The sequence below is a fragment of the Dermacentor silvarum genome, chromosome 4 (genome assembly GCF_013339745.2).
Source record: "Dermacentor silvarum isolate Dsil-2018 chromosome 4, BIME_Dsil_1.4, whole genome shotgun sequence".
NCBI lineage: Eukaryota > Metazoa > Arthropoda > Arachnida > Ixodida > Ixodidae > Dermacentor > Dermacentor silvarum.
Genome location: NC_051157.2, coordinates 4,346,947 through 4,372,356, shown reverse-complemented (window position 1 = coordinate 4,372,356; position 25,410 = coordinate 4,346,947). Strand labels below are relative to the sequence as shown.

The 25,410-nt window shown below is 46.3% G+C and overlaps 1 protein-coding gene across 1 annotated transcript in view; it reads left to right on the top strand.

Annotated features, from left to right (window-relative positions):
• The first annotated feature begins 207 nt into the window (after positions 1–207).
• Positions 208–25,410, top strand: part of LOC119448020 (transient-receptor-potential-like protein) — a 166,949-nt gene continuing 141,746 nt past the window's right edge. The window contains exons 1-3 of the mRNA XM_037711526.2: positions 208–254; positions 2,208–2,381; positions 3,061–3,307. Coding sequence (XP_037567454.2) covers positions 208–254; positions 2,208–2,381; positions 3,061–3,307 — 468 coding nt within the window. The remainder of the gene's footprint in view (positions 255–2,207; positions 2,382–3,060; positions 3,308–25,410) is intronic.

The window sequence follows — 25,410 nt, the reverse complement described above, 5'->3', positions numbered from 1 at the left end:
GCGGCTGCGTGCAAGGCCAGCAATTTGGCACAGAAAGGTAGCCGCAGTTGGGAAAAATCAGCAGGGAGCTTGCTGGGCGACGGCTAACCGTTCTTCAGTGAGTGATCTAGTTCATTCTCTTGCATGTATTGCCCCTTTGCAAGTAGTCTTAGTTTTCCTTCTGGCTTCCATTTCTTCTCGCACGTTAGGTAACAAACGGGCGCAAAGATGGATCCACCGGAGGCTGCAAACCTGCGACGGAAGTTTGGATCAAGGTTAGTGTTTCGAGTGCAGTGTACTTGTTGCTCTGTGTTCGCAAAAGAATGAGAGAAAAAGAAATAAACAGTTCTGTGTAAGTACTATCACCTATTTAGATGAACCATAACAAGTTCAGTATTAGCGGCGGAACTATGCAATATCTGCAACTTTAGGGCTATCGCTGAGTCTCTTTACTGAGGATAACGTACGTACATCATTGTATTAGTGATCACCTACAACACTAAAACAAGTTTCACTGCTTGTTTGTTAATATAAATAAAACCCCACCCTTTATGTAATGCCCCCCAAAAAGGGGCCTTTCAGGAATAAAACTGAACTGAACTAAACTTAACTAAAGGGGAAAAATTCAGTTCTTCCGCCACACTGATTTTCCACCGCACACACCGTTGGGATCGCTGTAGCATATCGCAGGCAATGCAGACCCTCTAGATTTTGAATTGGTTCATTGCCTATACTGGCTCATTAAGAATAGACGTGTTAATGAGAAGTATAATATCTCGATTTTTTAATGCGAATGTTCTTGTAAACAAGCATTTTTTTTCGTAATAAAGCAGTAATCACTAGTAGATCTCAAAATGCTGCAAATCATGCCACGCCCTATGGTTTCACAGATGGTCAATGTCATCAATCCTGAATGATACTTCGTTTTGTCGTCTACGCCGCCGAAGTGGCACTCGGCGAGGGGAAGTGCACTCGCTCCAAGTTTAACTAAATTTCCTATTGCTCTCCCTTTTTCTTGCCATAGTTTTTGCCGCAACTAGCGAATACTTCAGGCATAGCTGACGGCTTCCTATGTGGGGCACATATGCACGTCTGCACAGATCATTCGTTTTTAAAAGACGTACCTCACGTAGGGCCTTATTCATTCTGTTTCGTTGAACTTAGGAGCCCGTCGAACTCGGCACTTTCAGCGCATGATGGGACGGGTTTCGACCTAGTGTTGATTAACACAAGCAAACGCAAAACGAAAAAAAAAAAAAGTTCACGAGGTAAACAACAGGTCTCCAATTTTGCGCACCGTGTATTTTACACCCCGCGCTGGCTGTTCCCACGTGGAAAGCGAAATATTCATCGAGTGATGTACACTCTCGGTGACGTTGCCACTATCTATAGCGACCAGAAATAGTCACGAGAAAGCTCTCCAGAGCTGCAAATTTTTTTTTCCTTCTACGCGCACCTGTCAACTACAGTCGTGGGCTCCGCTACGTTGAAAACAGCGCCCTGGAAAAAACACGCTTAACGAAAAAATTGCAAACCCGCCACGCGATGACTCAGTGGCTCTCTGCTGGTGAGGTTGGGGGTTCGATTTCAGGTGGCGCATGAGATGCAAAAACAATTTTACTTAGTAGTCGTACTTCAAGACATCCCAGCTGGTCGGAATTAATCCGCAGTTTCGACAGAGTTCCTCATAGCGCGCGCGTTGTTTTGGGGCCTATTTGAAGGGAAGCATCCAAGTCACTGCGAAACAGACGCAGCAGCTCGTGCTGATGCATCACACCAGATAGTTAAGATGACATATTGCAGGGCATTACCAAAAAGTCATTGGCTCCGGAAAAACAACGAAAAGCGTAAAAAAAGAGAGAAAAAAAAACGTTCTTTGCGAGAAATGGCACGTCTGCTACGCGTGTTCCAGAATCCTGCGTGTGATGGAAATGTTTGTGTCACATCGCAATGGCTTTGCGTGACGTACTAGTACGTTCTGCGTATTTCCTGTGGCAATCTTATTATTCAAGTGACTCCACTCCAGCGCATGCGCATCGCTTCAACAGGGGACAAATGGCTCATTCCGAATGATGCCGTTCTTTAACAGGCTGACGTTATATTTCGTCATGCAGCCTACTTCGGCCATGCGCCTGCGCAATGCCGCCTCATTCAGGGAGCACTGTGTAGTATACTTGCTGGCAGACTCGCCCGAATCACAGCGCCGGTCTCTATTTGCCGGCCAGCAGACGGAAGGAGTCCGAGCTGTCCATTCGCAGCGAGGACGAGAACACGTCGTCCTTGTTCCACTTCACGTCCAAGGTGCGCTCCATGAAGCACGGCATTGCCAGCAGAAAGCTGACCCCGCTCGAGAAGAAGTATCTGCTTGCCGCTGAGCACGGTGACATCCCCACCGTCAACAGGTACGTATAGTAACGTCACAGGCTGCCACCCCTTTGTGTACGAGGAAGACTTTTGAGAAACGCATTTTAATAACCTACGCCTCCCATGCTATTATGCTATTGCTCTCACTGAGCAAGGATTCTCAGAAAATGCGAAAATTACGCGTCCGATGATGGGACTGGAACTGAGGCTTCCCAGCCTCACAGCCCGATTATCTGCCCATTGAGTACGCGAAAGACACACGCCAATAGCGCCCCTACCATGCCTTCTTTTATCTGTATGATTTTTTATTTGGTTGCCCGATGACACAACTAAATCGAGGATCCTGTTTCGCACGGGTCAAGTACACGTATACTGTTCCAGACAGTCACTCTCGAGTTAGCTGGCTATGAATCGAGAGATTTGATAAGACTCGTGGCAAAAGTAGGAATACGTTCTGGATTTAAATTTGATTTCACCGTATTACTTAAACGATAGAACTTGGAACGATACCAGCCGTCTTAGGCACATTTTATGGCGTTGCCGCATAATGCGTAGCGGTCTGTCCAACGTGTTACCGTCAGTTTGTCGCTGCTGGACCCGCCCCCTGTAGCCAGGTCAGGGTTCCGTAATACGCATAGTCGTTTCCATTTGATTTATCAAAAAAGTACAGAGCAACGTTCTTTTTTTATCTGAGCGGAGACGCTTCATGCCTCGCAGGATCGTGAACCTGGCGAAGACGCGCGCCGATCTGCTCGAACTGGATATCAACTGCGCCGACTCGTTGGGTCGCACGGCGGTGCACATGGCCATCGAGAACGAGAATTTACCCCTGCTGGAGACGTTGCTCGCCGCCAGCGTCGAGGTTCAGGACAGCCTGCTGCACGCCATCAACGCCGAGTACGTCGAGGCTGTCGAGTTGCTCCTCGACTACGAGGAGAACACGCACGTCGAGGGCGAGCGATACGTAAGTGTGTAATTTACTGAGCCTGTTCGCAACCAATAGCGGGACCCTACAGAGAAAATCAGTTCAGCTTGATCAAGTAATGTTTGAAAACTTTGTCGTCGTTCGCTAATAGGCTGATTATTAGAAGAGAAAATGAAAGTCAAAGCTTTTCAATTTCGACGTCATGGACTGAAACTATTTTTCCTAATTTGGACCGCGTTGACTCAGCAATAGCTCCTGAAACTTGCCATCTTCAGTGCGTGGATCCTTTAAAGCACAATGTAGTCCATTTTACCGATAAAGCATTAACTAGGCCCCAGCAGGCACCATCGAAATCACGACTATCTGGAACGGGAAGTTCACGACAGTGTAGCCACTCGTCTTATCTTTTTCTGGTTCATCAACAAGCTTCTTCGCGCGGTGGTGCTTCTGGCAATGTAGAATGGTCACGTACCAGTGCAGATGAAATCACTTTTCTCTTTAGTGTCTCCTTACTGGAATTCGGATAGGTCACACCTTAAAGCGCGATCCAACCTAAACGTTTTAAGTAGATAAATTTAAATTCTGGGGTTTTACGTGTCCAAACCTGTGGCACGCCGTAGTGAGGGACTCCGGATTAATTTCAGCCACCTGGGGTTCTTTATACGCACACCTGAAACTGTACGCGAGCGTTCTTGCACCTCGCCCCCATCGAAATGTGGTAGGGTTCAGTCCTGTGACCTCGAGCTCAACAGCGGCACTGAGCTATCCCGGCCGCAGCGGCCGCATTTCGATGGAGGCGAAATGCAAAAACGCCCGTGTGCTTGCGTTGTAGTGCACGTTAAAGAACCCCAGGTGGTCAAAATTACTCCGGAGCCCTCCACTACGGCGTGCCTCATAATCAGAACTGGTTTTGGCACGCTAAACCCCAGAAAGAAGCGGCACTAAGCTGTACCACGGCGGGTCGCGATCGAATCCCCGTGTTTTTTGGTTGGTCGAGTCAAGTACTCGCGTTTTAGGGCTGCAAGAACTGCAGTAGATAAATAGTCCGCGTTTCGGCAAGTCGTCTTTTTTTTTTTTTATTAGTGAGGATGACTGGCAAGGCTTAAGCATTTTCCCCTTCTCATTACTATATGGTAACCACTGACCTTTAATCATGCCCCTATTGCAAAACCCAGTATCCAGTGCCCAGTGTCATGCCTGATTATGGGCCCAGTGTCGCGCGCTGGATACTGGGACGCTGGCAAGGCGCGGCATACTGGGAGGCACTGGGCGCGGAGTACTGGTGCGAAATGCAGCTTTAGAGCGAGAAGTACGTGGTGTCTGGCTACCTTATATATTTTTTCGAATACAGAAAGAAACAGAGAACGTTGTAATGCAATAAAAAAAGTAAAAAAAAAAATCCGCGAGGATTCGAACCTCCGCCCTACGAACCTCCGCCACTACGCCACACCGATCCGTGATTACCGGGTCATATTTTGCCATGTCAACGCGCAGACACAGTTGTAGCGTTGCCCAGACGTCTCACACAGACATGGTAGATGTGATATCGCCTTCAACTAAAGCTTACGCCTCTATCAGAACAAAAAAGTTATTGTCCGTATTGCATAGTATGCCTGGAAGTGCTGCAACACTGATTTGCTTTTGCGATTGGTATATTAACTACGAAGAAAGCCTCAAATGAACAGCCGACCCGGAATGTTGTACGGGCTGTTACTGCCGATTTTGACAGCCGTCTCTTATTCTTCGCGCAAAGGTAATGCAACATTTCCATAGCTCGACAATGCTTTTCAATCGACACTTATGTTAGGCACATATCTCTGTAAGACAAGAGGTCGGTTACTGCGGCTGACAGCCTTCGGCGACAGCACATATGTTTATAACACGTCAAATCGGCGCTCATCGCTTGTTATGCTGACACTGTACACACGAAAGAATGGTCTGTTTAAAAACACCGATGGGAAAGGTGAACTACGGAGTGATTTATCCTCGTTAGACTTGTTGATTCCTCAGCCCAGACGGGCCAATAGTGTAGACGAACTCGGCGGGTACGTACGGTAGGCTTAACCTTTGGTTGAAGCGAACGATCTCGGTGTGGGTACCGGGCGGATGGGAAAATGTTTGTGATTCAGAACCTTTTAACTATTATTTTTAGTACAGCAGGGAAAGTGGACGCGCACGCATCACCGCAGTATTGTTGTCGGTGCGATAATATCAATCAGCAGCAGGCTTTATGAGGTCCGTTCGAACAAATCTGAACGTCTGCTCTGTTTAGTGTCGACTGTACAACGCTGCGACAACTTAGTCATCGATTGCGTGCAAACTATTAGAAAACGAAGGCGTTATCTGCGTTTGCGAATATTTCGTTCACGAATACAGCTATCCGCACAGTCAAAAGGGAAATGTACAAAGCGAAAGTGATCTGAAGTGTCGCATATGCAAGGGCTAGCATCACGCACCTTTATTTCAAGCTGCAGCACCGCCAACACGAAATAGACATTTCTGATCCCACCTTATAGCGCTATATTTAGGACAGGAGTCTGTTTTTTGGACAGCAGATGCCCATAAAATTGTATCAAGCATTTAATATTCAACAGCGCCTATACTCCGGCAGTGCGGCACAAACGAAACCAGCGCAGTACGAGCCAGCGACAACCAGCGTGTGTACAGCGCACACCAGTGCGCCCCAGCGTCATAGCAGTGAAACCAGCGTCTCGTCCAGTGTGACCCAGCACTTCTCCAGCGATCTCACCAGTGTCGCAGTGACTCCCAGTGCCACCCAGTGTCAAAAAACGCACTGGTTTCACACTGGAAGGCACTGGGAGACGCTGGTTTTTGCAATAGGGGTGCGCTACGCAACTCCGCTTTTGCATGAGCAATCGTATTCACAAAACCGTTCGTACCCCAGACAAATTCAGTACTGAGTTCGACCAAAGCTCGTCTGTCCAGATAGCCTGTTTTACAAAAAGCGAAAAATTACAGCCACGGACGAAGTCAAAATGGGTACACAGCATTTGTCCCTTACTTTCACCGAACTCGGTCACGAGTTGCTCCGTGGTTTCCAAATTTTCTTATTTGTCGTCAAGCACACCGCTTAATGTATGGTTGCACCAACTCGACCTATAAATTAAATCATGAACCTTATCAAGACTAATGTTCTCTGTTGGATAGCTAGTTGGTACATAGGTCAAGCTTAAGAACGGTACGACACAAAATACACGGACGTTAAGGACGGCGCGAGTGCCAACTTACAACTGATTTATTCAAGAAAACGCAGGCCGAAGTAAACATCAGGCGCATGCGTACACAGATAAAATTCAGCGCAAGAAGCAGCCAAGAAGGACCAATATCATTTGAATTGCCGTATCTAAAAACTGTTGCTTATTGTGAAAGAGTTACAACAAAGGAACACTAACACACGGCGCTCTCTTCTTGACATGAAACTCCTCGATCAATTCTCTGGCCGCTTGGTCGCAGCTTTTTCCAAGTAATCTAGTGTCCGCAATCCGCGGTGCACATGCGCATGAGCTACAGTGGATGACCAAATGTGAGCCTGATCCACTCTCTATAGAAGCATCATGTTCCCTTAATCCGTCATTAATACATCGGCCAGCTTGGCCGATGTAGGCACTAACGCAACTGAGGGGTATTTTGTACACACCTCCAACAGTGCAGGTACGAAAGGGCTTGACACCATTTTTTTTCTTTTAATGTCAGTTACAATATCGGCTATCCCCGCTTGCTCTCTGAACCACACCGCTCTCTTCCTGTCTCTTAACGTTAGGCCTAACATTTTTGTTCCATCGCTCTTTGTGCGGTCCTTAACTTGTTCTCGAGCTTCTTTGTTGACCTCCAAGTTTTAGCAACGCATATGTTGGCACCGGTAGAATGCAATGATTTTACACTTTGCCCTTCAACGACAGTGGTAACCTCTCAGTCAGGATTTGGCAATTCCTGCCGTATTCACTCCAACCCAATTTTATTCTTCTGTAAATTTCTTTCTCATCAAGATTCTCTGAGTAATTATTGACCTAGATAAACGCACTCCTTTACAGACTCTAGAGGCTGACTAGCGCTTATGAATTCTTGTTCTCTTTCCAGGCTATTGAACATTATCTTTATCTCCTGCATATTAATTTTCAACCCTAATCTTACACTATCTCGGTTAAACTCCTGAATCATTTCTTGTAATTTGTCCCCACTGTTGCTAAATAGGACAATGTCATCTGCAAACCTTGGGTTTGCAGATGACATTGTGAATAGTGAAAAGCTTTGGAGAGATTGTCTCCTTGTCTGACCCCTTTCTTGATAGGTAATTTTCTACTTTTCTTGTGGAGAACCAAGGTAGCTGTGGATTTTTGTAGACATTTGCCAAGATTTTCTCGAATGCCTCCTGGACTCTTTGATTACACAATGACTCTATGACTGCTGGTATCTTTATTTAATCAAATGTCTTTTCATAATCTATGAAAGCCTTATAGAGAGGTGGATTGCACTCCGCAGATTTCTCGATTACCTGATTGATGACATGGATATGATCCATCGTAGAATACCCCTTCCTGAAGCCTCAGCCTGTTCTCTTGGTTGGCTGAAGTCAAGTGTTGCCCTTATTCTATTGGAAATTATCTTGGTGAATATTTTATACAATATTGAAAGCAAGCTAATGGGTCTATAATTCTACAATTCTTTAACGCCTCCCTTCTTATGGATGAGTATAATGTTGGCGTTCTTCCAGCTTTCCGGTACACTTGAAGACGTGAGGCATTGCCTATACAGGACCGCAAGCTTTTGAAGCATGATATCTCCATCTTTGATTTAATGGACTGTTATTCCATCTTCTCCAGCAGCTTTTCTCCTGGCCATTTCTTGCAAGGCCCTCCTAATATCATCGCTAGGTATAGAAGGAGTCTCTGTATCCTGTTCATCACTACTTCGAATGAACGTAGCTTGGTTCCTCTGAGCACTGTACAGGTCAGTATAGAATTCTTCCACTGCTTTTACTATGTCATCGAAATTACTGATATTACCCTGCTTATATTTCAGTGCATACATCTTGCCTTGTCCTATGCCAAGTTTTATTCTCACTAATTTCATGCTGCGTCCATTTTTACTGCTTCCTCAATCTTTTCCATGTTGTAATTTCGGATATCCCTTACTTTCTTCTTGTTGATCAGTTTTGACAGTTCAGCGAATTCCATCTGATCCCTTGAGTTGGACACTCTCATGCTTTGTCGTTTCTTTATTAGGTCCATTGTTTCTTTGGAGAGCTTACCTACTGGTTGCCTTGGTGCCTTACCTCCCACTTCAATTGCTGCTTCTTAGATCAACCTAGCTACGGTTTCATTCATTACCTCTGTTGTCTCCATGTTCCTGTTCTAAAGCTGCATACTTGTTTGCGAGCACCAGCCTGAATTGGTTTGCTTTTACCCTTACTGTGTCTTTCTTCTTGACTAATTTTATTATTTCTCTCTTCAAATTGAGAGAAATCCTAGACCTGACTAACCTATGGTAACTGCACTTTACTCTAATACTTCTACATCCTGCACTATGCTGGGATCGGCAGAGAGTATGAAATTATTTAATTCCTTGTTTCTCCGTTAGGGCGTTTCTAGATCCACGTCCTGTTGCTGCGCTTCCTGAAGAAGATAATCATTATTCGGAGCCTATTCCTTTCCGCGAATTCTACCAACATCTCTCCTCTATTGTTCCTAGAATCGATACCGTAGTTGCCAATTGCTTGCTCACCAGCCTGCTTTTCGCGATCCAGTTGCGACGCAGTTTTCGCGATCCAGTTGCGACGCAGTTTTCGCGATCCAGTTGCGACGCAGTTTTTGCGATCCAGTTGCGACGCACAGTACCTTTAAAAAAATGTGGTTGATCCCTCTTATATAGGAATCGGTATAGAACACGAAAGTGAAACGTGTCTTCACAGAAGTAGTGTAATGTTTATTGCACATTGATATATAATGTCTATTGGTGTTTTGTGGCTAAAGCGCCCTTAGGCGTTGATGCACCCACGCTGACGCCTGGTGGCACGTCTCCTCCATCACGACTACCAACGTCGATGACCATGAGCAACCGTCGTGCATATGGAAGCTGCACTACGCTGCACACGCTAGCACAACGCGAAAGACGAAGCACGTAACTGACACACTAATACAACGCGCAAGACAAAGCACGTAACTGAATCGTCACCGAGTCAAATCAGCGCGTACAGCGCGTCGTAATTGCAGCCTCCGCGATCAACTTCAGAAACATTTTCAGAGCTAATTGCGGAGGCCACGCTCCGCTGTGCTGAGTACGGTGAACGCCACCTAGGTGGCGTTGGTAGTGCTTCTTGATGCCAGCGTCCCTTCGAATGCTGGCATCGAGGCGTCGTAGTACTGAGACCACCGAAGCGTTCACTGTCGGTGCGCGTTAAGGCCGGAATACATGGAGCGAATAACCGGCGTCCGAGCGAAGAACTTCGTCGGGCGGCGAACGTCCGACGGCCGGCGTCAAGAAATTTGCCGTCCGCAGCCGATCTGCCTGTCCAAACATTTTCGTCGGGCGAACGCCGCCGCCGGAAGCGTCTAGCGCGCAGCGGTGGACGACAGCCAATCAGGAGGCACTAGTTCCGGTCGCAATGCATGCTGGTGTTTCGCGCGCGCGCGCCTTTTCGCGTCGTCTGCAATCGCGTTGGTGTTGCCGTGTCTGCATGTCTCTGCACCGATTGAGTAGTTCCTAGTATGATCTCTCAGGAATCGCGTTGTATTTGTACATCCCATATCCGCTGATCTGCGAGGAAACAGACAAGCAGTGCAAGCTCTCTACAACAACCTTCAACAGAAATCTTCTGATCTCAGAGGCCACATGCTGTCGTCATGCCTATCTCCCGACTTCCCCGATAGATGGCGTTGGCATCGGATATTTCTTTCGCTAGGCTTAGACGCGTTCGAAACGAGAAGCGATCTCGAAAACTACTCAAGGTTATCCATAATACTCTGTCGTCGAAGCGGCCTGAGACTAAGCGAAAGCCGTTTACGCAGTCATTTGCTTCCAACTAAGTGAATTCTACAAGGACAACGCCAAATTCAGTTCGAAGCGGGCGGCCGGGACCGCCGCCAACACGGCGGCCAACGCGCGGCGGCGTTCGCCGCATGTATTGCAACACAGCAAACATCCTGCGTCGTGTCGCCGCGTCGTTACTTGACGCGTGAAGTTCGTCGAGAAAGTTCGCTCCATGTATCCCGGGCTTTAGTGTCATAATGCAGTACTTCTCTTTTCTGCTCATAGGCGGCGGCACCGCCCCGAGCAAGAGCGCGGGTACACGGAGGAGTGTTAGATATATAAGGCGCGTCTGTGTAGCTCTCTGCGAATGAGTTTGTGGCGCAATGGGTTAAACGCTCGGCGATCTATCGTCGCGGACCGAGAGGTCGTGGGTTCGATTCCCAAATTTTGCATGTTTGTGGAACTTTTTCTTCTGGTTTCTTTCTTTGTATTATGTTCTATGACGTATTTCCGTGACGGAAATACGTCAGTGAAGTCTTGGTGGACCCCGGAATAAAACACTTTCGTGTTAAAAAAGGAAGACAATGAGGGGTTAACGTATCATACTCAGAGAGACATACGTTATCTAAACTTCAAGTTAGCCTTCCGCGCCTGATTTCTCCAAAATCTAATTCATTCAAGATAAAACTAACTTTTGATGATATTTTTCCAAAACACGCAAAACTTCTTCCTGCGCGCATACTTGAAGGTCTCCTTCAAGACCATCTTAGTCAATTTCCGTCTCATTTGGTTATTTCTACGGACGCATCACAAAATTCAGAGAAGGCTGGTGTTGGCATCTTTTCGAATCAACTCAACTGGTCTTTTGCTCTCCGTCTCGCTGATTACACTCCAATATTTCTTGCAGAATTTCTGGCAGTTATTCTTGCCATCCGAAAATTGGGTCCACATAATTCTAAGGTAATAGTTGTTACAGATGCGCTTTCGGTCTGTACACATTTAACTTCCAATAATCAGTCACACCTACTGAGTATCTTTTCGACTCTTGCCCCAGAAAATTTATCCGAAGTCCGCTTTGTCTGGGTCCCCGGACATAGTGGAATCTTTTTAAATGAATCAGCTGACTCGCTCGCTTCGACATCACTAAATGGTCCGGTCATAAATATTCTTCCTGATTTCTCTTTTATAACAGGAGCTAGATTTAAACGCCTTTTATTGCTGAGTTGCCATGACTCGTCCATACTTTCTTCAGACGATTTTCAACATTTAAAATTTCGGTGGAACACGAGCAAGTGCCTTTCACGCCAATGTGAGGTGACGCTGTCAACTTTTCGCTGCAGAGTTCCCCGCCTAAATTTTTATCTTCATAGATCCGGTTTATCAATCACTGATCTCTGCTCGTTTTGTAATCAACCGGAGACTATTGACCATTTCTTTCTTTCTTGCCACCGCTTCTCCTCCCTCCGTAGAATGTTTCTGTTATTTCCAAGCAGTAATCTGGGTTTGTCACTTACAACGCCAAACATTTTGTCTTTTGGGGCCTGTCAATTAGGCACAAGTCAGGGTTCTATGATCACTGCTGTTCACAAATTTATTGAAGCATCCGGAAGGTTACGCTGCTAGGGCACCGACCGTGGGACATGTTACCTTGTTATTTTTGTAGTTAGTTTTCTCTTAATTTTTATTAAGTTAATTTCAGTATAGGACATCTTAAAATCTGTGTTAAGGAGTTACCAAAATCTTCATTTTGATTATTCACCTTTACCATTTTGTTCGTTGTTAGGTGCATGTTTTATTTTATCCAGTGTGGCCAATCCCCCTCGTGGGTACGAGCCATGTTTTGAGGCAACAACAACAACAACAACATACAAACTGCAGCCTGTTATGATGCCACTTGGCTACGGAAGGGCTTTCTTCACAAGTTGCAAAGCCACACCTTGTGTTACGGGAGCTAATATTGGACTTGTATCGAAGTGAGGCTCGTTCGGCAGCTTGAGCGACCGCACGAGCTGGTTAAGATTCACAATAAGCAGTGCGTAAAAAGCGTGACTGGCATGGAGCAGATGTAGAACACCGGCCTTCTAATCTGAAGGTGGTAAGTTCGAATTCTCCTCCAGTCCACTACATTTTCAGGCACAAAAATGCACTACGTCTGACACACACACACAAAAAAAAAACAATATTGCCGATAGCTAGTGGGGCTATACTAGTCTAGGTGCAACCAAATTAGGAAGGCCCACTAAGCTTCAACAATGTCACTCCCTCACCAGGACAGGAATTGGCCTCCCTGGTGCAGTATTCGGCCACTACCTCCCTCATCACTCCTACAATTAACCTATGGCCCTCAGTCGCCAGCGACTGCGGAGCACCTGACCAAGGCGACGGTCAGACCAGTGACGCGGCAGAGGGAGCTAAGAATCTCTGGGTGCGGACAGGCCGCCACTGGAAACTGAACCCGGCAACGTTCAACACGCGCACCCTCTCGAGTGAGGCAGGCTTAGCAGGGCTGTTTGAGGAATTATCAGGCATTGACTGGGATATAATTGGCCTTCGCGGGCCTACCCGCATCTCTGCCGGCGGACCCACGGTTCCCTGTTCGCTGCTCCATTTATGCCGACGACGTGGCACTCTGGACCCGGGAGCCGAGGAAGTTCATGCCATCCATTCGGTGCTCGCTACAACGGGCACTAGATGCGGTGACCGCATTCCTTGGTAGCATAGGCCTCACCGTCTCCACAGCCAAGACCGAAGCCGTGCTGATTCATCCACTGGCCTCAGATCGACGCTACACAAAGCAGCTGAAGATTGCTGGCCGTGCCCTACCTTGGCAGCAAATGGTCACTTAGCTGGCGCTCGCCATTGACCACCGGATCACGTGGATGAAAAGAAGACGAGGGCTCAATAATTCTTCGTAACGCTTCTAAATAAGCCAGAAACCTTAAAACTACGCGACACATTGCAATTGAACGCTACTTATTCCTTCAAAGTATAAAATGTCTGAAACGCAGAGTTGTCTTGGGACATTGGGAAACCTAGCTAATAGCAGCAGCGTGATACTTTCTAAAACTAATACAATTCTTTTCCAAGCATAAAACCCGCATTTACCATGGCACATAAGCTTTGCGCATCCACCTATGTTCGCAAAATTTGACCTCAGTTGTACTCGTAGTTGTAATTATGCCAGCGCAGCCGTCTAAGTTTTACACCGCTCGCAAAACAGACAAATAACGCTATGGACCATTTGTATACGTATTCTATTGGGAAATGTGCATTTAACAGGCGCATTTGGAACATTGCCAACACAATACCCATACCATGCCCCTAATTGTCCCCAGATATGAACAAGATGCCTTCTTTAGCTCACCGAGAACTTCTTTCTTCTGGGGTTTTACGTGCCAAAACCAGTTCTGATTATGAGGCACGCCGTAGTGGAGGGCTCCGGATTAAGTTTGACCGCCTGGGGTTCTTTAACGTGCACTATAACGCAAGCACACGGGCGCTTTTGCATTTCGCGTCCATCGAAATGCGGCCGCCGGGGCCGGGATTCGATCCCGCGACCTCGTGCTCAGCACCGCAATGCCTTAGCTGACTGAGCCACCCCGGTGGGTAAGCTCACCGAGAACACCTACAAACAACCTACGAATCTCGTATGAAGCGCGGAAACACGTGTAAGAACGACAGGTTATTATATTATCTGGAACACTTGCATTTAAAGCAGGAAAGTGAAAGTTTCTCAACGCATTGCGCCTAAACTTCTCACTATTTTCACGTAATTTCGACCGTATCTGATGCTGGTATATTAGGAGACTGGAAAACATTTCGATTAGTGGCAGTACGGCAACCTGGAACGCTTCAATGAGTAACTTTCTACAAAGGCTGCCGTAAACCTACACATATTAAACATTTATCACGCGTCAGCCAGAACATTGCTTCGTACTTCGAATAAATAAACACAGTGCCTCGCATAGTTTACCAAGGGTACCGGGAGAAAACAATGACGCTGTGTATAACGCTTAAAAATTGAGAGAAAGCGACTACTCAGTAATTTTTTTCCAGAGCACCTAAGCAACCTACACAGCGCAATCTTTTGGTACACGTCACCAAAAAGTAGCTTCCATTATTTCAAAATATGAAATATCTGCTGGTCTTGCTCCTGCCGGTAAAAAAAATAAGTCTAGCCTTACTTAGAAACAGCCTGAAGGTGAAATCGACAAAGTCGGAATCGATACATGCCTTAATAAAAAATTCAAGTCACTGGTATCAAAATGGCTCTGCACACTCGACCAAGGTCATTTTCACGAAAATATCTACGATAAGTATTGATTACACAATGAAATTCGACAGTTGTACCTGTAAAAGGTTTCATTAGATTTTTGATGGTGATAAGATACTCAGACTGCAAAGCGATGTGGACTATCTCTGGACAGAGATTAAGTAGTTCCAGCATTTGATAATCGAACGATTTTATGCTTTAGGCAGAGTTGTTGTTGGGCGCGGCTGATTGTCATATTTTATCCGGACCGCCCCATCGCCCGCAGGTAAATATAGCAAGCTGATCGAGTTTTCAAATGCGGATATAGTGGTCCCAAATAAACTGGGCATGATGCAAGTAGCGCAAGCTGATATTCGTTAGGGCGGACCTGCGCAGCGCCAAACCATCTGCGCAACGCGAGCGTGTCTGACAAATCCCGCGCGTCGTCCGCTACAGCGCGTTGTCGAGAAGGTACAAAAGAGAATACTCGCTGCCCAAGCACGCTATACGTAGTAAAGAAAAGCATTACTTACGTGGCCACTTCATTAAGCGAGAAAATTTAGCTTCAGCTGTAGTTTGGTTGGACATTCCAGCGTGCAGCCGAAAGTGCCTGCCTTCCAAAGGGAGGAGGGGGGGGGAGGGCAGGTGGCCCCGCTTGCCCCCCCCCCCCCCCCCCTCCGCTAGATACGCCTAGGAGGGCAACTGCTGATAACAGCGCTAGCGCGTTCTCTACGTCACGAGTCAAAGGGTTACCATGATTGGTGGAACGTGCCGCCGCCGAGTATCGCGACACTTGTGCAAAAGGCATCGGCGGTGGCAAGGGGTGCAACAATGGGCCATCCATCATCCGTTTTGCCAGCTGTGCCTTAGCACAGCTGGCGAGAAGCCACCACGCACATGGAGCCCGAATTGTTGATCTACTTCCGGTCTATCTACTTCCGTTGCCGGACGCGATCTCCTGGAACCTAGCCTGTAAGAGTTATTATCGTGGTCTTGTGGTCTTGCCATGCCCCCAACAGTGCATCTCTATTGGCAAAAATGTGTGTTGTGTGTGCTTCCTCATGCTATGCGGGCACGTTGAGTTAAATCCCGGCCCCTCTGACGACAGAAACTCTTCCATTGAATCCATGCTCAAGGAATTAGCGGCAGGTCAAAATAAACTGGTAAAGGATGTAACAGCGCTTAGGAAACAACAGACTAACATGGAAAAACTCGTGGCTGATCTCGGAACCAGGTTTTTTTTAGTTGGAAAAGAAGTTTCGCGCGTCGACCACTTTTAACGGAGAGTAAAATCTTTATAAGCAAAATTAACTGACCCAGAAGATAGGAGTAGGCACTCACAGATGGTGGTATTTTGTATTCCTGAAGATCCGGATTAGACAGAATTGGTCCTAAAAAATAAAGTTCTGACGAAATTTTCGCTGCAAAGCTCGACATTCAATGTAAACCTGTTGGTAGAATACATCGCCTTGGAAGGCTGGGCAAACAAAGACTGGTCATAATTTATTTCCAGGATTTTTATGAAAATCAACTTGTTTTGAAAAACGCTTACAAATTAAAAGGCACCAGACGATCGTTCCAGAATGTCTGTTCGCGATGTACTCTCAGTAAGCGAAGACTTCTATGGAAGAGCGCCAAGATGAGATGGAGCAGGGAAAGAGTCAGCCTAATTAATGACAATCTGTGAGTGGATAATAAGTTCTTCATTTGGAATGAACGAAAAACTCGAGAACGCAAATTCGTGGTAACCAAGGTACTCGATCCAAAGAATGACTGAAGCATTATGGTTGCAGGTAAAGAATTACGGGTTCTAAACATTAATGCTCACAGCATTGTTAATAAATTTGAGAAACTTGAATTGGTTATCCTGAGTTACAATCCCCATGTAGATGTGTTAAAATAAACGTGGCTGCATGACGTTATTGATGACACAGTTGTTTTCCCCCGTCTTATCAGGCCTATCGTCGTGATAGGTCATCGAGCGGCGGCGGGGTAGCAATTTTGGTTAAAAACATAAAACTGCTATGCTGTTCTTTTACGTCAAGCCAGTAACCTAGAAGCTGTTACATTGAAACTTTCTTGCTGGGGTAAAACATTTTATTGTTTGCCGTTTATCGAACCCCTGACTCGCCTGCGCAATTCCTTTGTGATCTTTGTGAACAGATTGCATCGTTTACAAGTGATAATGTGCTGTTTATAGGCGATTTTAATCTCCCACACATTAATTGGGAGAATGTTTCTTCCTTTACCGAGTCCAAGTTGCACATGAACTACTTACGCAATATTTGCTTTGACATAACTTGCAACAGGTTGTTAAACATCCGACGCACATTCACGGCACGTCGGCAATGGTCCTTGATCTTGTTTTTGTAAGTCGATCCATTGAAAAATTTTCTCTCTCCATTGAACCTGGCTTTTCTGACCATGAACTCGTGTATTTCACATGCTCGGTGAACTCGTGTCATGTCAGTAAAAACAAGACAATTACTATTAAAAACTTCTCTCGAGCAAATGATGAAAGCGTTCTAGATTACCATGAAATACGCCTTGACAATTTCCGAGGGCATGATATAACTGTACTTTAGGACATATTTAAAACAATATTAATCATTGCCTCAACACGTTTAATCCGAGCAAAACTAAACGATCATCTAAAGTTACTCCCTGGATAACAAGAGAAATCTTACACTTTAAAAGAAGAGTTAAGCGCTTAAGACGGCGATGTGGTTCACGTGACGCAATCCAAGAAATCCAGAATAACTTAAACCAAAAGTTGGGGTATGCTAAGCGTTGGTACTTCCAGCATAAACTGCCAAATTTTATTCGCTTCGCACCGCAAGAATTTTGGGCCTTTCTAAGAAAAAAGAACAAGGCAGTGAGCCATATTGTACACGAGGGGAATATCATCAATGAAAAGCACAATATTGCGCAATATTTTAATCAATGCTTCCATAGTGTTTTTTCTCACTATGATACTACTACACTTCATAACTGTACGCCATGCAACTCTGCAACTGATATTTTGTCACTGCCTGCTGTTGTTTCAATGCTACTCAACCTTAAAACTAAATCGTTCCCAGGTCCAGATGATACACCCAGCGGTTTTTTTTTTTTTTTTTTTTTTTTTGAGGAGGAGGTATGCCGAAGCATTAGCACCTTTTATGGTTGTTATATTTCAAGTGTACTTGTCTTCAGCAACCCTGCCTTGAGATTGGCTCTTGGCACGTGTTGTACCTATACTGAAAAAAGGTGACGCCACACTAGTAACACGTTATCATCCGATATCACTAACTTCACCATGTTGCAAACTGCTTGAAGATATCATAGTCAAGGAAATTAATAAGTTTAGAGGGGATAACAACATGCTTTCTCTTTGCCAACACGGTTTTCGCAAGGGTTTTTCTACTGTTACACAGTTAACAACAGTTATTCTCAATTTTGCTTGTGTTCTTGATAGGACCGGCCAAATTGATGTAATATCTGTAGCTTTTAGAAAAGCGTTCAGTCTCCTATCACATTGCAAGCTTAATAATAAACTAGAATCCTTAACCTTGCAACCTACTTAGTGAATTGGGTGGCTGCTTATCTGATTAACCGCATGCAGTTTGTTTCAATTAATAATCACTCATCCAAACAACTTCCAATATCATCTGGAGTGTCCCAGGGCAGTGTATTGGACCCTTTATTTTTAATGATATACATTCTCTTCTTCTTTCTGGGGTTTTACGTCGCAAAACCAGTTCTGATTATGAGGCACGCCGTAGGGAAGGGCTCCGGATCAATTTTGACCCCCTGGGGTTCTTTGACGTGTACTACAACGCAAGAACAAGGGAGTTTTTGCATTTCGCCTCCATCGAAATGCGACCACCGCCACCGGGATTCGATACCGCGATCTCGTGCTCAGCAGCCCAGCGCCTTAGCTGACTGAGCCACCGCGGTGAGTTAGCATACATTAATGACATTACAAATGAAATTAATTCCCCTGTTCAAATTAGATTATTTGCGGACGATTGTGTACTGGTATACGAAAATTAACTGCCGTGAAGATCAATTAGTACTAAACTCTCATCTCCAAAGCATTCTTTCGTAGTGTCACCAGTGGAGCATGGTATTAAATACCAGTAAAACAGTCTACATGACAATAATTAAAAAAGAAAATTAAAGAGCTGTCGTTTGTCTACAAACTAGGTTCCGAAATGCTGGCGGAAGTCAGCGAGTACAAGTACTTGGGAATCACAATAGCCAACAACCTCAGCTGGAGCACTCACATCTCTAACATATTGTTACACGAAGGAAGGATTAGTAACTGGAGGCTATTTACAAAGTATATTTACAAAGGATAACTGCAGCGCTGGCCAGTTCAGTTGACAGCTCGAGAGAGGGAAGCAGTTCTTCGTCGGTGCACCACAAGAAGCACGCAATATGCATGTATCAATATGCAACTCTTCATTCCGGAAACTTTGCTTTCTCAGGCTAAAACATACACCTCCTAGTACTCGGTTAACGGCTTATACATCTCTAATTTGACCTAAAACACGCCAGCATTGTCTGGGATCCCTGCACAAAAACTAACATCGATGCCTTTAAAATGAGGCAGCGTATAGCTGTCATGTTCATTTATTCTAAATATCGTACAAGTGACCCTCCCTCTAGTCTAATGACACAGCATAACCTTCAGGCTTTGCAATTACGAAGAAAAATACAAATACTAAAATGTTTGTTTTCGCTCAAGAATAATATCTTGTCTATATAAACCCAGATCCTTATTTAAAACCTCTTACGGCACGTCGAACACGGCATCGTCATGCTCACTCTCAAACAGCTTAGAACACCCGCACTAACCTTTTCAAATATTCTTTCTTTCCACGCACCATAACAGATTGGAACAACCTTCCTTTTTCAGTTATCTAATGCTGATATTTTAGACCATATCAGTCTTTGACGTAACTGGCATTAATGTACAGCGAATTTATACCTACACTTAGCCGTTTTCTCCTGTGTCTCGTTAGCTGCAGTAACGGCCTCGTAAATTGATTTTTTTTCTTTTTTTTGTGTATCTGCGTGTGTGACACGCTTTTGACAATTTGGTTCTGTTTCAAGTGCGTAAACAACTTTATATATCATTGAGTTGCTAAGCCTAATTGCCCTGCACTTGATGTTGTTTGCTAAAATTTGTACGGTTCATGCCTTTTTCCTTATCATTTTCTGCTTTTACATTTATTAAGTCTCTTTGGTGTTAGGTATATGAACTTGTTATATAATATTTGTACGTGTTGCTTGGATATATTTTTATGTGCTTTTCCCGTATTGCTGGGGCCCTCTTTCGGGACTGCAGCATTCTGTAAATAAATAAGCATAAATAAATAACAGCTTTGCTGTAAAAAAATCACAGCTCCTTCCACTTCGTGAAGATGGTCGAACATTGAAACTGTGAACGGCGTTACTTGCGGGGGATGGGACGCATCGGCGTCCTCGGGCGACAGCGTTCCTAGCGCGTTGCGGGGGCGGATGGGACACGTCGGCATCCATGGGCGATGGCGTTCCTAACGCGTTCCACACGGTTTTCTATGACGTTCCCAGACAAGTGCTTGACCAAAGCTCAGTATATACAACCAACGATAACGCGAACTGCTCACACCCCACTCCTCCGCTGACCTACTTTTCTCGTACAACGCCGTTCGTTGGCGCGCCTCATGCCCCCTCCAACGCGCGAGTATTGGACGGCGCGACTTACGTCAACCCCCCACCCCGTTCTCCTTTTCATCTACAGCATTCTCACATGGTTAAGCTCTTCTTTTCCTCTCCCGCTAGGTCACGTGGGTTTTAGCGAACGGCCGACGGCACAGGGTTCGCAGAAGCAGCTTTGCTGTAAAATATGATCAGGCATGAAGCTGCACGGCGAGTACGCGCCGCGTTTTATTTACTTATTTACAGTACCATCAGGGAGCAGAAGGGCGTTATAGAGTGGGTGGGTACAATAAACAATAACCTGGTGGCACGTCTCCTCCATCACGACTACCAACGTCGATGACCATGAGCAACCGTCGTGCATATGGAAGCTGCACTACGCTGCACACGCTAGCACAACGCGAAAGACGAAGCACGTAACTGACACACTAATACAACGCGCAAGACAAAGCACGTAACTGAATCGTCACCGAGTCAAATCAGCGCGTACAGCGCGTCGTAATTGCAGCCTCCGCGATCAACTTCAGAAACATTTTCAGAGCTAATTGCGGAGGCCACGCTCCGCTGTGCTGAGTACGGTGAACGCCACCTAGGTGGCGTTGGTAGTGCTTCTTGATGCCAGCGTCCCTTCGAATGCTGGCATCGAGGCGTCGTAGTACTGAGACCACCGAAGCGTTCACTGTCGGTGCGCGTTAAGGCCGGAATACATGGAGCGAATAACCGGCGTCCGAGCGAAGAACTTCGTCGGGCGGCGAACGTCCGACGGCCGGCGTCAAGAAATTTGCCGTCCGCAGCCGATCTGCCTGTCCAAACATTTTCGTCGGGCGAACGCCGCCGCCGGAAGCGTCTAGCGCGCAGCGGTGGACGACAGCCAATCAGGAGGCACTAGTTCCGGTCGCAATGCATGCTGGTGTTTCGCGCGCGCGCGCCTTTTCGCGTCGTCTGCAATCGCGTTGGTGTTGCCGTGTCTGCATGTCTCTGCACCGATTGAGTAGTTCCTAGTATGATCTCTCAGGAATCGCGTTGTATTTGTACATCCCATATCCGCTGATCTGCGAGGAAACAGACAAGCAGTGCAAGCTCTCTACAACAACCTTCAACAGAAATCTTCTGATCTCAGAGGCCACATGCTGTCGTCATGCCTATCTCCCGACTTCCCCGATAGATGGCGTTGGCATCGGATATTTCTTTCGCTAGGCTTAGACGCGTTCGAAACGAGAAGCGATCTCGAAAACTACTCAAGGTTATCCATAATACTCTGTCGTCGAAGCGGCCTGAGACTAAGCGAAAGCCGTTTACGCAGTCATTTGCTTCCAACTAAGTGAATTCTACAAGGACAACGCCAAATTCAGTTCGAAGCGGGCGGCCGGGACCGCCGCCAACACGGCGGCCAACGCGCGGCGGCGTTCGCCGCATGTATTGCAACACAGCAAACATCCTGCGTCGTGTCGCCGCGTCGTTACTTGACGCGTGAAGTTCGTCGAGAAAGTTCGCTCCATGTATCCCGGGCTTTAGTGTCATAATGCAGTACTTCTCTTTTCTGCTCATAGGCGGCGGCACCGCCCCGAGCAAGAGCGCGGGTACACGGAGGAGTGTTAGATATATAAGGCGCGTCTGTGTAGCTCTCTGCGAATGCGTTTGTGGCGCAATGGGTTAAACGCTCGGCGATCTATCGTCGCGGACCGAGAGGTCGTGGGTTCGATTCCCAAATTTTGCATGTTTGTGGAACTTTTTCTTCTGGTTTCTTTCTTTGTATTATGTTCTATGACGTATTTCCGTGACGGAAATACGTCAGTGAAGTCTTGGTGGACCCCGGAATAAAACACTTTCGTGTTAAAAATACATGTTCAAACAATTCTTAGTGTTTAGAGTGTGGGAATCCTCGGGTACCATGACCGCCGCACGCGCAGCGAATGTCGCGTCAGGCGCATGCGTGCTAGGTAGAGTTGGGAGAGGGGAAACTTTTCTTCCGCGGGCGGCGCGTGGGAATCGCAAGCGCTATCAGCGCCACCGGGTTTGTCACGTGAGATCCCGCTGACATCGCCCGGGTGACTAGGGTTGCCAGATTGGGCTATTAATAGCCAAATTGGGCTACTTTTTACGCGGCTTGGCGTCGAAAATTCCGAGTTGGCTACATGGCTATATTTGGGCTATTTTTGTATTAAGGACTTCCTGGTCCCGGGGACCACGGCAGCACTGACAAAATTTGGGAACGCCGGTTTATGAAAACCCAAAGCTCATTGCTGATAAAGTTATGTAGGCAATCTCGAAGGCTGTGTCTTTAGGCAATGTCGGCACTGAGTGCATGGCGTCAAGTCATCGCTGCCGTGTCTTTCCAGACAGCTCTCTTTTTGTTTTGGTTTCGGCGCCATCTGCTGCCGCTTCAAGCGTGGGTCAGTGAGAAAACCGTTCTCAAAACTAAGCATGGGCTACTTTTGGGTCACAAAACATTTGCGTCTGGCTATCTTTGGGCTACATTTTGAGATCATTTGGCTATTTTTTGTTGGGGTCATCTGGCAACCCTACCCGGGTCTCCTTGGTCCCCAGCAAACGGTGATAGCGGAAGTCTCCGCTGCCGCTCCCGTAATCCCGCAGTGGTTAGTCAACCGCGTTCTTACCTCGGCAATCGCCGCGGCCGCCCGTATTCCCCAGTTGGTAAGTCGGAAGCCATTCTTTACCTAGGGTATTATTCTCTTCGAGGGAACCCTCAGCAATGTCAACTATAGCTAGCTGGCCTGCTCGAAGTGTTAGTTGCAGTCGTAATAAATGCTTTCCGAGTGTACACGTGGTTGTCGTCTATTGTTTCCTCGAGCTTTGTACCGGACCGCGGTTGATGGGCAGGCATGCGCCAACCGCGGGACTCGGTGTGCCGAGGCAAAGGGCCGTGGGCAACCCCCCATATCCCGACAAGAGTGAAAACCCAAAATATATTCAGTTATTGCAGTCTTGAAAGATGCCTCCTCGATACAGGCTGTGGAAGGCGGTTCCACTCGGCACTGGTTTCTGGCAGAAATAAATCTGAGAAAATATTTGTGCGACAGAAAGGAATGAACAGTTTAAAACGATGATTAAGACGTGACGACATGTACGAAGGTTCTGAAATGAATTCTTGTTTAAGTGAGTTATTTTGGTAAAGGATCTTTTGACAAAGGCAAAGACGGGAAATCGAAGCTGCAAATTAATAAGGCCAATGTTTGACTTCATTAGAGAAACGCTAGCTGTGCGGGAATAATTTGAAAGGATGAAACGTGCTGACCACTGACTCAATGATGTCTGCTAATGTTTTTTGAGCAGGGTCCCAGATAGATGACGCTTGCTCTAGCTTTGGTCTAATTAGTGCCTTGTAGAACAGTAATTTCAAATGGGGTGGGGCTTTAGAAACATTCCTGCGAATGTAGCCAAGCGATTTGTTTGCATTGTTAGTGATGTGTTCGATGTGCGCATGCCACGAAAGGTTACTGTTTAGCTGGATTCCGGGATATTTATAGGAAGTCACGTGCTCAAGCTTTTCATTTCTTTCGTGCGAGTGCTACCACGTGCGTCCACGGCGGCGCAGGCATTTGGTGCGCGTCGCGCTTTCGCTCGCTGAAAGCGCGCTAACGACACAGCTTCGCCTCAAACAAACTCACCGTCGCGTCTGATATGACGTTTCCGGCTCATTGGCCTTGCGTGTTATCTATCGCTGTCATTGCTTTTCCCATCGATCAAAACTCTCATTAATGAATGACTGTGCACATTTACGGCCTTGTATTTATGAATGCGCATTGACGTTGCCATTGCTTCTTAGAATGCATTTTTCACTTTCCTGTTATGAACATTTCTTCTGAAAGAGGGCGAAACCAATCTTTTGTTCTGGCTCTTCCACTCCCAGCTCGGCTGTGTGCCTCTCGCGGGGTGCGCTCTTCCGAGTCGCCGATCATCTGCTCGAGGCCAACCCCTTGTTTTTCACAATGTGCCTCTCTGTGCTTTTCTCTCGGGACACTGACAGCGCAAGCCTGCATTGAGCGTTTTGTTTTGGCCATCGCGTTGTCTGCGTGCCAATGCGAACGACAGTCGCCCGCTCTGTTGGCAGCACGCTCCGTGTCGCTCACAGCCGGTGGATGCGTGCCTGCATCGTCCCTGACGGAGACACGTAGGTGTTGCGGTCGTGTCTGCGGCATGTTTTTCTCTCTTAACCAAGTTCTGCTCTACGCTTAAGGGAGCTGTTATTTAGGACTTAACTTCTATCTTCAAGCACCCCTTATTACATAGCAAGAACTGCAACAACGAATTCAGCAAATTTTGGTATACTCGTTTGTTCTTGCCCATACTATATTATACTTGGCATTGTATTTATACATGAGCGTAATTATTTCCACGATAAATGCTATAAATGGCGGGCTGTTATAAGAAGTTTGATAAAAAAGTACCGACACAGTTAGCTAGTAAACGCACTGCGCTTACGTGTTTCAAATAAAAAGAAAAATATATATTTCTTATCTTGTGTGGTACATGCAGTGCAGAGCACAAGCTTAGAATGCGAAAATCTTTTCAAAAATACGGCCGTGAAAGGGCCTCAATCTTTCTTTAAACGGCGGCGACAGACGGGAGTAAATGTGTGATAGACACTGACCAACAGCTTTCGTGTATTTATTTAGTTACTAGCAAGTGCGCGAGTAGCGCGCAAGTTAATTGGCTTGGGTGACTCTGTAATTCAGGTTGTGGTTAGGGAACCGAGCATATATACGACGAAAAGCGGTGAGAAGGGCCAACGCAGCCCTAACCTCCAACTACGTTTTTCTCCCGAGAGCATGGTGTGTGAATAAATTAACCGTATGCTGACGATACAGCACGCCATTTCTAGGTTCACTTTAATAAAGGAACAACTGAAAGTCAGTGCTACACGCGTCCTTTATTATTTTGTCCTCGTTTATACTGAATTATCACCTACACCGATTTAAACTTTTTGGGGCTTTAAAAGCCTTTGGAAAACGACGTCATGACTGTGTGTATGCTGAGCCGAATTGATTTCACGAGCAAGGGGGCATGCGAGTCCAATTACAGGAGCTCAGAGCATGTAACATGCCACCTCGGTGCGTGAAAAAAAGGCAATCAGCACGGCTTGCGAAAATAACCTCACGTAGTGCAGAAGGAGGCACGTAATACCCGTGCCACACGGGCAAAGTAAAGTGCACTTTGAGCGAGTGCACTTGAGCGCGCTGAGTGTCACTTTGGC